We start from the raw sequence: 17,473 nt of genomic DNA on the forward strand, positions 1-17,473 counted from the left end.
CCTATAACATATACATATGACATATGTATAGATGATTATAATATGCATATAATACATATGTAAGTATAATATATGCTCTATATATTCATATACTTTATATTTATGATATATAAAATAATTGCATATATAGTACCTTGTAATATACATGAATACATATGAAAACAAACATATGACTCACAAACATCTGCAACTAGTTTCAGGATATCCAGCACCCTCTTCTGACTGCCACAGACACCAGGCATGCACATGGTATGCATACACACATGCTGGCAAAACATTGACACATAAATAATTCATAAATAAATCAAAAGCTAGATATAATGCTGCATGCCTTTAATTCCCATTCTCAGGAGGCAAAATCAGAAGAATCTGTGTGAGTTCAAGGCCATCCTGGTCTACATAGTGAATACCAGGACAGCCAGAGCACATAGTAAGATACTGTCTCAAAAATTAATAAATCAACATTTAAATAAATAAAATTTAAAATCACAAAAATGAAAACAAGCACATTTGTAAAAATGCTAAGATAGCCAGATTTATATAGCATTACATATGGTAAATTATTTTGACATTCGTTTGCCCTAAATATGCAAATATGAACCATACAGTAACCCATACACATCAGAACATTCAGACATAGAAGCCCTGATGCTTCCAGATTCGTCCCAATCCCCAGGAATCAAATACACTGAAGTAATACATATTCTCTGCCACATCAGACACATGAAGTCGACTAGTGCACAGAAATGGTACGTACTGATGTGCATCTAGTGCATTCATACTGACACTATACACACTGGAATAGCTTACAAACAACGAAGACATAGAACACCAACACATCCAGAGGCACATACAATCATACAACCAAAAATGCACATTGTAGCATGTCATCTTCCTCAAACATACAGCTGTACTGATATTCCCAGAGATATTCACCGGAATACAACCAGACACACAGATTTATACAGCAATGGGCAAACATTCACATATACATGCAAATAACCACGCTAGGGTAAGCATGTGTACATGCTGCCCTTACACAGAGTCAGGGTGGGCATGAGAGATACATTCTAGCCACAAATCTGTACTATGTCATCTGAACCCTCACACCTGCCTGTGCAGTGGGTCACCAAGTGAATGTTGGGGTGAAAGCCTGTGCTCTATACCTGCATTTCCCCCTTATAGGGTTGCGTGTCAGTGGGAGGTTGCTTGGAGCACCACCAAGACCAGGCCACGAGGACCAGACCCGTACATACTTCCAGATCATCACAATCACTTCAGATAAACCCCGGGCCTACACTATTACAGTAAGCCTCAGTTCGATATCCGTGCAAGGTGAGGGCACCTTGAACTTACCCTGGGACAAGCCTGCCCTGGTGAAGAAGCCCCAGCTGGAGCTCCATGTGGCTTCAGCAACCCATCTCACCCTCCAACTTGGGCCCCAGCTCAATTTCGTGATCCTTCGTCACCAGTACAGACACCCAAGCACACTACAGCTACCCCATTTGGGATTCTATGTGGCCAGTGCCTCAGGCCTCAGCCCCTCAGCCTGTGGCCTAATAGGTAAGTGCTGCCGAGGTTGAGAGGCGCCACGGTGTACCAGTCCTAACAGAAACGTCTTTCTTTTCCTTTCTTTCTTTTTATTTTTGTGTATATGAATGCTTTTCTTGCACATATGTATGGCACCATGTGTACACTGGATAGCCCCAGAGGCCAAAAGAGGACCTCAGATTCCCTGGAACTAGAGTTAAAGAAGTTTGTGGGTCCATGTGGGTACTGGCAACCAAATTCAAGATTTCTGTAAGGACAGCAAGTGCTCTTAACCTTGGAGCCTTCTCTCCAGCCCAGAACCCTTCTTTAGGATGAAGGTCTAGTGTGCCCCTCACATTCAGTGCTCTCAACTGGAAAGAGAAATGGAAGCTAAACTCTGCATTTAGGAAGCTCCTGGTACGAGAAAAGGAAAGAGTCAGCTATAGACTAGTGATCAGAAGGAGGGGCGAGTGTCGAGTAACCGATGGTGAGAAAATTTCCCCAGCCTCCAAGCTCAAGAAAGACCTCTCCAAAGAGGGTGGGCATTGCATTTGGAAAGCTAAGCAGGAGTGTGGTTGAAAGGAACGGAGACCGGAAGAACTAGTGCTGGCGTGATCAAGCTGAATGTCAACATGAGGAGTTTGACTTTATCTCAAAGGCATGGGGCGGGGAGAAGGCATGAAAGGTTCTAAACAGAGAACGATGTAACAAGGTCTTAGTATTCTAGAGCACCATCTGCATGTTTGGCCGTCTGTGAAGGTTGGCTATAGGTAGCCAGACTGTAACTTAGTCAGAAGACCCTGGCAACACCTGAGGCCAGCGATGACAGGTCAGACAGATGTCTTCACCTCGCCAGGGCTCCTTGAGCCTCTATATCTTCTTGTCTTCTCCAAGCCCAGCTGCTCTCTTTATCTCTGCCATCGTGACTCTCCACTTCCCCACCGCGGCCCTGTGCCATCTGGCTCTTCCGTGCTTTCCACGGTGTCTAGCCTCTCCCCTCCTCTAGGCCTGATGCTCTACCCTGCCAATTTGCCCCTAGATTTCCTGCTTTCAGGCCTCCCCAGAGTTCTAATTGGTGCTGTATCTTGTCTCCCTCAGGACAGTTTCAGCACACAGACATCCAGCTGGTAACAGGACCTACTGGGTCTTACTTACGGAAGCACCATGGGCCAGGTGTGCCAGTGGTACTAGGAAAGAAGCTGCTGAAAGAGTCACCAAGGCTTCATCCCCGCTGGACTTCATGCTGGCTGGTGAAACGCTCTCATGTAGAACAGCTGCTGGGTCAGCCCTACCTTGCCTATGTTCTGTGATGGCTCCTGGACCTAGAGCTAGGAGGTCTGAAATTTGGAAATCCAGAGGCCAGAGCACGGAGTCAACCAGGACACAGGCCTGGGTACATGGAAGCACACATAAAGGCCGCATATACCTGTGCTAAGAGACAAATACATCAGGAAGCACAAAGACAGAGCTAAACAGAACTAAACAAAAAGCTTCATTTCGCTACCCTTGTGGTTCTTGTTTTACACTCTCTGGTCCCTCCAAATTCACACTAGCCCTGGAAGTGACTTTCTTTTTTATTCATTTGTTGAGAATTTTGCACATGTATACAATGGACTTTGATCTTCTTAACCCCCCAAGCCCCCATCTATTCCTCCCAGGACCCCCTACCCCACCTCAACCTCACGTTCCCAACTTCGTTTTCTCTTTTCATTACCCACAGACTGTATTTCTTAAAACCAAAGCCTCACTGAGTCACGAGTCAGTCCTGCTCATAGCGTTCCCTTATTCCTACGATGGTGTACCTATAGCTCTCTTGGAATGCCCCTAATAAGCTATGATGGTCCCCACCGTTAGACTTCTATATGTATTCACCCTTCTGTGTGGGGCACTCTTCCTTATCGAGGTAAACTTGGTTCATCTTTCAAGTCTTAGTTGTCTCCTCTCCTGGGCCTTCCATGAGGTTAGGTTTGACACTTAGTTTATGTCCCATTCAAACTCGTAGCACTTTTCATACTTTGTAATAATCATCTATTTACTTGTCTGGATCCTGGCTAAACCTGTAAGATCTCTGAGAGCAAGAATCTGTTCTGAATCCTTTGTGTAGCCACAGTTCATGGCATGTGGTAAGTGCTTAATAAATATTTGTAAAATAAATGAGTGAACAAGAATAACCATTAAATAGCAGTAGGCACCCAACCAAAGACATAGGTCACGTCCAGAAAACAGGCAAAATGACAAGAATGTGGAGATACAGTGACAGAGGAGACATAGCACAAGTACAGGGAACTCAGTATAATGAAACATGGATGTGAGGCCACATGCCTATAATCTCAGCATAATGAAACATGGATGTGAGGCCACATGCCCATAATCTCAGCATAATGAAACGTGGATGTGAGACCACATGCCCATAATCTCAGCATAATGAAACGTGGATGTGAGGCCACATGCCCATAATCTCAGCATAATGAAACGTGGATGTGAGGCCACATGCCCATAATCTCAGCATAATGAAACGTGGATGTGAGGCCACATGCCTATAATCTCAGCATTTGGAAGGCTGAGGCAAGAAGATAGCTATAATTTCAAGGCCAGTCTGAGCTACATAGTGAGTTTGAGGCCAATCTGAGCTATAAGACAAGGACCTATATCAACAACAGCAGCAATAAAAAGAAAAAATCATGAGCATATGGACACAAAGACATAAAGAACTGAGTGCCAAAGTGACTATATCAGAGATAGAAACATGTTTTATTGCTGAGGTTCAGTATTCCCATGACATTAAGTTACTGTCCCTTCTTAGAAATGCAAAGAGACAAAAACAAGATGACTTTGGGACAAACACAGAATGACAAATGTGAGGAATGATACATAACAACATAAAATCTAATAGACACACAGCTTCAGAGTGGAGCAGAGATATTATGATCACAGAGACATAAAGATACAAGGATAACCACGAAGATACTTGTTAAGATCACAGTCCAAAAAAATCAACCAAGGATGAAAAATTAGAAACATGGAAATAACTCTTAGGCATATACCCAAAAGATTCGCATTCACACAACAAGATTGTCTGTTCCACTATGTTCATAGTAGCATTATATGTAATAGCTAGATCCTGGAAGCAACCTAGATGTCCCACAACTGAAGAGTGGATAGAGAAAATGTGGTACAATTACACAAAGGAGTACTACTCAGCAGAGAAAAACAATGGAATCTTGAAATTTTCAGGCACTAGAGTAAACCATCCTGAGTGAGGTAACCCAGACACAAAAAGACAAACATGGTATGTACTCACTCATATATGGATTTTAGATATGGATCAGGGGAGTGTGAGTCTACAATCCCAGTGCCAGTGAGTCTGGGAAACAAGGAGGTTCCCAAGAGAGATGCCTGATACCCCCAGGGAAGTGGAATGACACAACATCTCCTGAGCACATTGGGAACATCGGGGGAGGGGAGAGGGAACCAAGAAAAAGAGAAGGGAATAAGAGGAGGGGAGAAGAAGGCATAGGGGAGCAGGAAGGTTGAGTTGAGGTAAGAATAGAGGAGAGCAGGATGAAAGATACCATAATAGATTGAGTCATTATAGGCTTGAGGAGAGAGCTGACACTAGTGAGATCTCCAGAGATCTACAAGGATAACACCAACTGGCAAACTGAACAATAGTGGAGAGACTACATTAATAGCCCCTCTTTGATGGTAAGGTTGATGACTACCTTATATGCCATCCTAGAACCTTCATCCAGAGACTGATAGAAGCAGAGACAGATACCCACAGTGAAACACTGAACTGCAATTCTGGAACCTAGTGACAGATATGGAGGAGTGATGATCAAAGGGGTCAAGACCATGATGGTGAAACCCACAAAGACAGCTGACCGGATAAATGGGAGCTCTTGAATCCCAAAATGATGGCTGAGAGGTCAACAGGGGACTGATCCAGACTCCATGAATGTAGTGTCAGGAGGGAGGCCACAGAAATCACTGGGGCCTTGGGTAGTAGATCAGTGTTTGCCATGGTTTATGAATGAGCTTTGGGAGCCCATTCCAAATAGAGGGATGCTCTCTCAGCCTGGACACATGGGGAAGGGCCTAGGTCCTGCCCAGGTTGAAATGACAGACTTTAGAGATCCCCCCAAGGAAGGCCTCACCCTCCCCAGGGAATGATGTGGGGATTGGGATGGGGGCTGGTGGAGGGACAAGGGAGGCGGGGTGGGAGAGGGAGCTGGGACTGACATGTGAAGCATTCATGTTTCTAATTTAAATAAAAACATATATTGAGAAAAAAGAAACATGGAAATATACCAACACTCTGATTTGTAGACATAGGTGGAGATGATAATAAGAGGCACATGGCCAGAGACATGCAAGGTGTGGAAACAGAAATTTCAGAGTCACAGATGCAATGACAAAGATTCAGTGATATCAGCACATACAGAAGAACAAGTCACCATCAGAGATCCACATACTCCAAGATCTATAAACAAAGAAGGAAAGCCCTGGACAATGAAAACAACCAAAAGAGACAGAAATCAGACCAGACAACACAGACATAAGAAAACGCAGATACAGTGGAACACGGTAATGCAGTACAGCAACAGAGTGGAAGAAGACGGAGTAGTAGTAGACATCGGACTGTGAACCCACAAACCTAGTCACGTGATCATAGGGTAGATTTGGAAACAGAAATAGATAGATATGCCTGGAAATGTAGAGATAAGAAGAAAGAAAACTAGACACAGAATATAGATCAGGATGTAGAAGATAAGAAAGGTACAGATGCAAAGACATTGAATCATGATATACCCGAGGACACCTGTAAGAGTGACACACATCAGGCAATAAACCAAGGCTACAAATGAAGGGATAAGAACAGTAATTTCAACCTAAGGTCATAAAGGTAGTGGGTTATGATTTGAAAGTGTGGCTCCAGACCCCAGACAAAATAGGGAGGCAAAGACAAAGTAGGGAGGACAGTGAGTGAGAAAGAAGCAGATGCCAAGAAATACTCAGACAAAAAATTTACAGAATCAGGAATACCATCATATGGAGCCCAAGACAAAGACTCGGGGACTAGGAGAGTGCAAGTTCAGTACTAGAAGTTGTCACACAGAGACACTGACAAAATATGGGAGAGATAGAGAAGAGAGCTGTAGCAAAAGCCAGAGATTTAGACATGAGAAAGGAAGTTCTGGAGATGCCAGGCCTGGGGACTCTTCCATATTAGGCATATAGAAGGCAGCGTATGGAGACCATGAGCATGTGACACTGTCTGCAGCAAAGGAACTTAGGGACACACAGACACAGAATATAGTACCACATGTACTGGACCACAGAGTGTCCAATATATGCAAAGAGTTAGGGTCACCCAGAAATAAGTACAAATTGAGAGTGGAATACAGAGTCTGGAGGGTACTAAGTTGCCTTGTTTAGCCAGTAGATAGCATGCAAATACACTCAAAGCCACGTAAAGTTTCTGCATATACAGACTCAAAGTTTCTGCATATACAGACTCAGGGATGCACAAAGATTCAAAGACATATGAAGACTTATGAATATACAAAAATGAGAAATATGTAAAGAATCACTGGTACATAATCAGGAATACATAAAAATTAAGTGCTACACAGAAAAGGACACACACATACACACACGTGCACTCAAACAATAGCAACTCACTAGATTCGCAGGTAGTGAGACGCAGAGCTTTATGGGCACACAGAGACAGGAAGATACAGATACTAGAAAAGAAGCTTGGGACCTGCTAAACCTGAATACATTCAAGGGTAAGGATACATATGCATTTAAACATATAGCCAAGGCACATGGAGAAGAGGTCAGAAGTAAAGACTACAGTTATAAGGATACCCAGAGATAGTGCTATGTTGGTACTGAAACACAGAGAATGATAGAATTTATAGCATAGAGAAGTATTAAGTGTTAGAAACACACTCACAGACTTACTGACAACCAAGGACATACAGATAGCAGATCACAGCATACTGTAGGAACCACAGACACAAAAAACCTTTGTATACATAAATCTTGGGAAACTGAATTATGTAGACATAATCCAAGTGCTTGTCATACAGATATTATGATTCATACAGTCAAAGGAAAACATACATAGTCACTAAAACACACAGACACACTGGCATGAATAAATATTTAACACACACATAAGCTCTAAGACAGGTGTCAGATAATACAGAGGCAATAGTACGAAATACTGGTACACAGAGACACTGGTATACACACACAAAGGAACACACAGAACCTGAGTTACTAGAACACAAAGAACTGGCACGCAAAATGAAGCATATGGAAAACAAATCTCAGAGACAAAACAAAGTGCTAACCCTAATACGTAAATGCTGAGGTGGGTAGACAGGAGGCTACAAGATACCACTGAGACACAAGGATACAGAAACTGACAAACATTGGAAAAAGTAAACACTGGGATACACATATGCCAAGGTAATCTGGCAATGAGACACAAGAAAACTCGCGCAAATGCTCTGAGGAGTAGAGTCCATGACAAGGCATGCACATACAGGCGTAGAAGTATGTAGAACTGGTCTTTACAGATACACAGATATAGAAATGTTAAAAACTAAGAGGCACACTCTGGTGCGGAAACATGTAAGCTAACTATAGATTTTCACCTCTACCTTTGTTCCTCCAAGTCCAATCCTCCAGTCTCATCCCTAGACCTGTAGAAGAACACTCATGGCAGCCTCCCTTCTCCTGATGTATTCATGTCCAGGGGATCACACATATCTTCCCGACCTCCAAACTTCTTACCTCTTCTCATTGCTTGCTTTGTCCCAGGCTCCAACTTCAGCAGGAACTCCCTGGAAAACCAGAGGCCACTCCAAATAGGGAGGAAAGCAGGCTAATTGCATATTTTCACCTTTCCCTCCATCCCTCCCAGTGTCATGCTCTGTCTCATCCCCAGCTCTGTAGCAAACCTTCTGCTATGTCCTCTCCACACTCACAGCACTCACTTCCCAGGGACTAACTAAGCAGATCCTGGTGGATCACCCTGCTTTTCTGTCTCTTGAGAAGACCCTCCACCACCTCAGCCCATGGACATTCCTAAGTCTTAGGTACCAATACCCAGAAACGTGTTTTAATTGGAACCCTCAGTGCCAACACCTATGAGAACCCCGGAAGATTTTCTTACAGGAAACACACAGCCACATGCCCACTTAAGAACCAGAAAGGAAACAGAAACCAAGGAACAAAACACTCACCAACAAGGAAAAGACCAAATATCAGCACGTAAAATTATAATCATCCTAATCCCAGATGCCTATACATGAAATGAAAATACAATCACCATAAAAATTACAATCAACAACAGCCAAGACAGTATGTCTCCACTAGAGATCAGCAACCCTAACAAAGCAGTCCCTGAGTGTTCCAACATAGCTGAAGCACAAAAAAAGATCCTAAAATATCCTTTATGTATAAGACAAAGGTCCTTAAAGAGGACATGAATAACTCCCTTAAAGAAATCCATAAAAACACAAAAACAGGGTCAGGAAATCAATAAAAAATATTTAAGATCAAAAGTGGAAGTAGAGTCAGTACTGGAAACCCAAACTGAGGGAATTCTGAAAGTGAAAAGTTTAGGTACTCAAACAGGAACCATACAGCCAAGCTTCACCAACATAATGCAACAGATGAAAGAGACAACCTCACACATTGATGAAACAATATAAGAAATGGGTATCTCTGTCAAAGAAAATATTAAATCTAAAAATTTCTATGACAAAACACCCAGGAAATCTGGGACACTATGAAAAGACCCAACCTAAGAATAGTAAGAATAGAGGAAGGAGAAGAAACTCAGGCCAAAGGCACAAAAAATGTTTTAACAAAATCATAGAAGACAGTTTCCATAGCCTAAAGAAGGAGATGCCTAACAAGGTACCTAGAAACATACAGAACACCAAATAAACTGGACCAGAAAAATAAGTCCTCTCAGTACATAATAATCAAAACATGAATTGTATACAACAAAGAAAGAATATTAAAAGTTGCAAGGGAATAACACCAAGTAACATATAAAGGCAGACCTATTAGAATTACACCCAACTCCTCAATGAAGTTTCTAAAAGCCAGAAGGGTCTGGAAAGATGTGCTGCAGACTCTAAGAGACCACAAATGCCAGCCCAAACTAATATATCCAGAAAAACCTCTGAACACCATAGATAGAGAAGATAAGGCATTCCATAACACCAAATTTTCAGCAATATCTATCTATAAATATAACCCTACAGAAGGTGCTAGAAGGAAAACTCCAACCTAAGAGAACACAGGAAAAAAATAGCCCCAGATCAGCAAAGTCAAAGAAGAGAAGCACACACACACCACCAACAACAATAAAAGCAATGACCGACAAAATTATAGAAATCAACAAACATTGGTCATTGATATCTCTCAGCATCAGTGGCCTCAATTCCTCAATAAAAAGACACAGACTGCCATTATGGATTCAAGAACAGGATCCATCCTACTGCTGCAACCAAGAAACACACCTTAAAATCAAGGTGTAAGGATTGAAAAAATATTTCAAGAAAATTAACCTAAGAAGTAAGCTTCTGTAGCCATTTTAATATCTGACAAAATAGACTTCAAACCAAAACTAATCAGAAGAGACAGGAAAGAACTCAGCATACTCATCAAAGGAAAAATCCACCACTTTTATTGAAAATAGATTCTTTTCTCATACAATATCCTGATTGCAGTTTCTCCTCACTCTAATCCTCCCAGTTCCTCCCTACCTCTCCTCCCATGCAGTTAAACTCCCTTTTCGTCTCTCCTTGGAAAAGAACACGCTTCCAAGAGACAGCAGCAAAACATAGCAAAATAAATTATAAGATAAAACAAAAACATCACATTGAAATTAGACAAGACAAACAAACAGAAGGGGGGAAAAGCCCAAGAGAAGGCAAAAGAATCAGAGACCCACGAGTTTACACACTTAAGAGTCTCATAAAAAGACTAAAACTGAAAGCTATAATATACAGAGGACCTGATGCAGACCTGTGCAGGCCCTGAGCTTGCTACTTTAGTCTCTATGAGTTTATATGAGCTTTGATCATGTGGATGATTGGGCCTTGCTCTCCTAGTGTTATCCATCTCCTCTGGCTCTTACACTTTTTCTACATCCTTTTCCCTGAGGATCCCTGAGCTCTGAGGAGAGGGTTCTGATGGAGACATCCCATTAAGAGCTGTGTGTTGCAAGGTTCAAGGTGCCTCTATCTCTGCCTCTCTCTCCCTTCCTCCCTCCCTATCCCACCTCCCCCCCTCTCGTGTGTGTGTGTGTGTGTGTGTGTGTGTGTGTGTGTGTGTGTGTGTATGTATGTATGTGTGTGCGCGCGCACGCATAATGTCTGGCTGTGGATCTCTGTATCTGTTCCCATCTGCTGCAGGAGGAAGCTTCTCTGATGATGTCTGAATAAGGCACTGATGTGTGAGTATAGCAGAATTTCATTAAGAGATGGGGAACACGGCGAGGGGTGGGGGGGACTGGGAGCTGGGAAGAAGAGAGGGGGAGAAGAGGAAGAGAGAGTAGGTCATGGGGGAACAGGAAGGTTGAGTGGGGGTAGAATAGGGGGGAGAGGGAATCATGGGTTAGAAGACAGATCAGGCACCAGTGTGACCTCTAGTGATCTAAATGGATGACACCAATTGGTAAGCTAAGCAATAGTAGAGAGACCACCTCGAATGCCCATTCCTGATAATGAACTTGATGTCTATAACCATCCAGGAGCCTTCATCCAGTGACTGATGGAAGCAGAGGCAAACACCCACAGTTAAACACTGAACTGAACCCATGGAACCCAGTGACAGAGAGAGAGAGGAGCGATGAGCAAATCGGCAAAGAATGGGCTGGCAAAACCAGCAGAGACAGCTTATCTGAACAGGGGAGAGCTCTTGGACTCCAGACCGACAGTTGGGAGGCCAGCATGGGACTGATCTGGATCCCGGATGTGAGTTTCATTGAGGAGACCTGGACAACCTATGGGGCCCTGAGCAGTGGATAAGTGTTTATCCCTGGAATACAAACAAACATCGTGGGTCTATAGCACAAAGAGGGATGCTCTCTCAGCCTGGACTCTTAGGGGAGTGTCTGGACCCTTACCCGGAGTGAAATGACAGACTCTAGATATCCCCTATGTGGAAGGAATTGGCAATAGGGTGGGAGGCTGTGGGGGGGGCGATGGTGGGGGGTGCGGGAGGATGGGAGGGAGAGGGAACTGGGATTGACATGTAAAACAAGCTACTTAAAATTAAAATAATTTTTAAAAATCTAAAAAAAAAAACACCAACAAAAAAAGAAAATGGCCCTCAACAGGAGTGGCACACTATTAGAAGGTGTGACCTTGTGGAATAGGTGTGGTCCTGTTGGAGAAAGTGCACCACTGTGGAGGTGGGTTTGAGGTCTCATATACACTCATGATACTGCCCAGTGTCCCAGATCATTTCCTGTTTCCTGCAAGTTGTAGGACTCTCAGCTCCAGCACCATGTCTGCCTGCACACCACCATGTTCCACCATGATGATAATGAAACGAATGGTTTCCTTTATAAGAGTTGTTGAGATCATGGTGTCTCTTCACAGCAATAGAAACCCTAACTAAGACAAACACTCTGCATCATATCTGATCACCAATGATTGAAGCTGGATATCAGCAACGGAAACATTACAAACGCGTGGAAACTGAACAACTCACTACTGAGTGAAAAAATGGTTCAAGACATAAAGAGATTCAAGACTTTCTAGAAATGTATGAAAATGAAGACACAGCATACCCAAATGGAAGTTCACAGCAATATGTGCCTACATTAGAAAAATGGATAGATCTCATACTAGCAATGTCTGAAAGCTCTATAATGAAAAAAAATAAGCACGCCTAAGAGGAATAGAAGGCAAGAAATAGTCAAACTAAGGGCTGAAACCAATAAAATAGAAACAAAGAGAATACAAAGAATCAATGAAACAAAGAGTTGGTTCTTTGAGAAAATCAACAAGACAGGCAACCCCTTATCCAAATTAACTGAAAGGCAGAGAAAGAATATACAAATCGACAAAATCAGAAATGAAATGCGGGACAGAACAACAGATACTGAAGGTATCCAGAGAATCATAAGGACATACTTTAAAAACGTGTACTCCGTAAAATAGAAAAATTGAAAAGAATTTGATATCTTTCTTGATAGATACCACTTACCAAATTAAATGAAGGTCAGATAAGCAACTTAAACAGACCTATAACCACTAGTGAAATTGAAGCCATCAATAAAGTTTTTCCTATCAAAAAAAGCACAAGGATAGATAGTTTCACAGCAAAATTCTATTTTAATTTAAAAGAAGAGTTAATGTCAGTATTCTTCAATTATTCCACAAAACAAAAACAGAAGGGACATTTTCCAACTCATTTTATAAGGCCACAGTTCCCCTGATACCTAAACTGCATAAAGCCCCAACAAAGAAAGAAAATTACAGAACAATTTCCCTCATGAACATAGACGCAAAAATATTCAATTAAATACTTGCAAACTGAATCCAAGAACACATAAAAAAGATTATCCACAATGATCTTCATCCCAGAGATTCGGGATGGTTGAACATATGTATATTGATAAGTGTAATCTAGCATATAAACAAACTGAAAGACAAGATTCACATGATCATCTCATTAGATGCAGAAAAGTCCATTGACAAAATCCAACACCCCTGGACAGATTAAGGACACAAAGGACATACCTAAACATAACAAAGGTATTTTATAGCAAGCCCATAGTCAACATCAACTTAAAGGGAGAGACACTCAAAGCAATTCCACTAAAATCAGGAGCAAATCATGGCTGTCCACACTCTCCATACCTAGTCAATATACTATTTGAAGTGTTAGCTAGAGAAATAAGACAACTGAAGGCAATCAAGGGGATACAACCCAGAAAGAAAGAAGTCAAAGTGTCTTTATTTGCAGATGATATGATATTATACATAGATGACTCTAAAAATCCTGTCAGCAACTCCTACAGCTGTTAAACACTTTCAGCAAAGGAACTGGATACAAAATTAACTCACAAAAATTAGTAGCCCTCCTATGTACAAATGACAAAGGGACTGAGAAGGGAAACAACACCTTTTACAACAACCTTTAGCAATATAAGCTATCTTGAGGTAACTCTAACTAAGCAAATGGAAGACTTATATGAGAAACTTTAAGACACTGAAGAAAATATTAGAAGTTGGAAAAATCTCCCATGCACATGGGAGATTAATTTGTAAAGATGATCATCCTACCAAAAAAATCTACAGACTCAGTGAGATCTCCATCAAAGTTTCAACACAATTCTTGACAGATCTTAAAAGGACAATTTTTAGCTTCATGTGGAAACATACACATACACACAAATAAATAAATAAATAAATAAATAAATAAATAAATAAATAAATAAATAGCCAGAATAACTAAAAACAATCCTGAATAATAAAAGAACTTCTGGAGGTATCACCATACTTTATTTCAAGATTTCAAGTTGTACTACAAAGCTATACTAATAAAATAAAACAGCATGGTACTGGCACAAAAACAAATGTGTTAATCAATGGAGTCAAATTGAAGATCCTGACACCTGATTTTTGATAAATAGGCCAGAAACACACACTGAATAAAAGACAGTATATTCAACAAATGGGCTAATCAACTTAGATGGCTGTATATAGAAGAATCCAGATAGATCCATACGTATCACCCTGCACAAAACTCAAGTTCAAATGGATCAAAGGCCTCAACATTAAACAATATACACTGACCATGATAGAAAAGTAAGTGGCTAATAGCCTTGAACTCATTGGAACTGGAAAAGGCTTCTGTACAGAACACCATTGGCACTGGAACTAAAATTAACAATTAATAAATGGGACTTCATGAAACTAAGAATCTTCTGCATGGCAAAGACTAAGTAGCAACCTACAGAATGGGAAAAGATTTTTCCCAACTACACATCCAATAGAGGGCTATTGGACTTAAGGACCCACTCCACAAGATGGAATCCACACCCAACACTGCTTGGGTGACCAAGAACCAGAGGATATCCCAGGGACCTAGGGTAAAACCAAATAATACTGATCTAAAAGAAGGAAAAAGCTATAGTGACAAAATTACTAATTTTGTTATACTCATAGATCAGTACCTTGTTCAACTATCATCAGAAAAGCTTCCTCCTGCAGCAGATGGAAACAAAGACAGAGACATTATGCAAATAGTGAGAGACCTTGGAACACTCAGCCCTGAATGGGATGTCTCCATCATATCCCTCCCCTGAGAGCTCAGGGAACACTGTAGTAGAGGAGGCAGAAAGAATGTAAGAGCCAGAGGGGATGGAGGACACCAGGAGAACAAGATCCTCTGAATCAACTGAGCAAGGCTCATATGAACTCAGAGACTGAGGCAGCATGCACAGGGCCTGCACGGGCCTGCACCAAGTTCTCTGTGTATATGTTATGGTACCGACTGTAGTGTTTTTATGGAACTCCTAAGTGTGTAAACACATGGGTCTCTGATTCTTTTGCATTCTTTTGAGCTTTTTTTCCCTTCTGTTTGTTTGCCTTGTCAAACTTTGATATGATGGTTTTTATTTTATCTTACTGTATTTTATTTTGTTATATTTTTAAAAAGTGAATAAATCAATGAACCAGTGAATTGGTGAATGAATGAATGAATGAATGAATGAATACCCCTCTGGGGTAAAGGTTAACAGCACATTTATAAAGGTTAACTCTAATTTATAACTGCTGAGAGAGGCAAAATCAGTTTTCTCCAATAGAGTGACACTGTTATATCAACCACTCCAGAACAGGCCTCGTGTTCAGGAGTAGTTGACTACACAGATGTGTGTGTGTGTGTGTGTGTGTGTGTGTGTGTGTGTGTGTGTGTGTGTGTGTGTTTGGTTACCGTTTGGTGTTTTGTTTTGAGGGGCCGTGGTTTTATTTTGTTTAGTTGGTTTTAGGGAGATTTTTGTTGTTATGTTCAGTTTCTGTTTGTTTTTTGAGAAAGAACTTAAACTTGAGTGGACAGAGAGGAGAGAGGATCTGGAAGGATTTGGAGGAGGGGAACAACATGATCAAAATATATTTAACCTTAAAAATTGTTTTAAATAATAAAAATGCAATAAAATATATGCCACCTGTATGAGCTATAAATACAGAGCTATTTTCTGCATTAGTTAGGCAACCTATGAATAGCATTTCATTAATTTATTGCTTAATATTAAATAAAATTCATGGAACACAACTTTCCAGTCATCCCAGGATCTATTTAAAATATTTATCTTATTTTTAATTATGTGCCTCTCTGTGTATGTCAGTGAATGTGAGTGAAGGTGCCCTTGGAAGGAAGATGTCAGGTCCCCTGGAACTAGAGTTTCAGATGGTTGTGGGCCATCTGACATAGGTGCTAGGACTAGAATTCAGGTTCTTCATAAGAGCAAAACGACTGTTTGAATGATAATGGTCCACATAAGCTTAGATGTGTGAATACTTAGTACCTAGTTGGTGGAGCTATTTGTATGATTAGGGGGAGGTGCATCACTGGAGGCAGGCATGGAGGTTTCAAAAAACTGGTACCATTCCCAGTATACCCTTTCTCTGCATCCTGCTTGTAGATAAACATGTAAACTCTCAGCTGCTGCTTTAGTCACCTGCTTCTCAACCATTATGGCTCTAGTCCTATAGAACTGTAAGACCCAAATAAACTATTTTATGTAAAAGAAGAAAAAATAGGTGGGAGATGCCACAATGCAACATGCAAGTAGCCACCAGAGTATACAGACATTAATCTACACAGACTCTGGAACATATTGTCAGCAAAACAGAAATAATTACAGAGTCATGTAGATATTGCAATGAAGAGAGGCTCTATAGGTGGTGGGACACCTGTGCCACACAATCTTTGGGATTAGTAGACATTGAGAGCAGATTCTGAAACCCAGAAACACTGGGACACATCGACATTGTCTCATAGTCAGAAATTTGAACTTAGGAACATTAGAGTAAACAGACACTTGGATACAGAAAGGTTGTTATTCGTAAATACTGAGATATATCCCTGACATAGACACTTGAATGTGCAGACATTCTAAGGAATGTAATCAATAGAGTACTCAAACAGTAGAAAACAGACACTGCAGACAGAAACTGAGACAAGCAAATGCTGGGGCACACAGGTACCAAGATATAAATGCTGAAATACAGACATTGTGGCCCTCAGATACAGGAACACACAAACTGAGTGCTCAGAGACTGAAACATACCATACAGACACTGGAATATATAGTCATTGAAACACACAAACATGGCAACATAGAAATTAGGACATGCAGAAACAAACACGAATAAACCAAGGCATACTAAAACACCAAAAGCTGACTCTGGGACACATGAACACTGGGGCGTATAGACACTAAAGGAAATAGGAAAGGGATGTGCAGAATCTAAGAAACAGGCATTTGGACACAGTGATATAAAGATAAACATATCTGGTGCTCCACACACTGAGACGTGCAGACACGCTGGCTTCAAACTTGTTTAAGTAAATACTGGGGCTTACAGGCATTTGGACACTGATTCACATCAGTGTATATTCATACAACACAGACACAAGAGACACAGAGATGTAGGCAAAGGGACAGAAAGCTTCTAAAACTAGATACACAGTGCAGCATTCTGTTAAAACAGACACTGGAACACACGGATGCTGAAAACCATGGAAACATACGCAAATTCAAAGATACACAGACTCTGAGCCATAAAAAAGAAAATCTTAAACATAGACACTGGGGTATATAGACACTGATGTATAGAGACACTGGTATACAATATACTAGGTCTAATCCCAGCACAGGTGGATTTCT

At 41.2% G+C, this 17,473-nt stretch overlaps 1 protein-coding gene across 1 annotated transcript in view; it reads left to right on the top strand.

The window, feature by feature from the left end:
• Itih6 (inter-alpha-trypsin inhibitor heavy chain family member 6) overlaps nucleotides 1-3,684 on the top strand; it is a 30,489-nt gene extending 26,805 nt beyond the window's left edge. Inside the window, 2 exon segments of the mRNA XM_040744000.1 lie at nucleotides 1,186-1,563; nucleotides 2,629-3,684. Of these exon segments, the coding sequence (XP_040599934.1) occupies nucleotides 1,186-1,563; nucleotides 2,629-2,840 (590 nt within the window). The 3' untranslated portion in view covers nucleotides 2,841-3,684.
• Nucleotides 3,685-17,473: the final 13,789 nt, after the last annotated feature.

The sequence above is a fragment of the Mesocricetus auratus genome, unplaced genomic scaffold (assembly GCF_017639785.1).
Source record: "Mesocricetus auratus isolate SY011 unplaced genomic scaffold, BCM_Maur_2.0 Super-Scaffold_100003, whole genome shotgun sequence".
Taxonomy (NCBI): domain Eukaryota; kingdom Metazoa; phylum Chordata; class Mammalia; order Rodentia; family Cricetidae; genus Mesocricetus; species Mesocricetus auratus.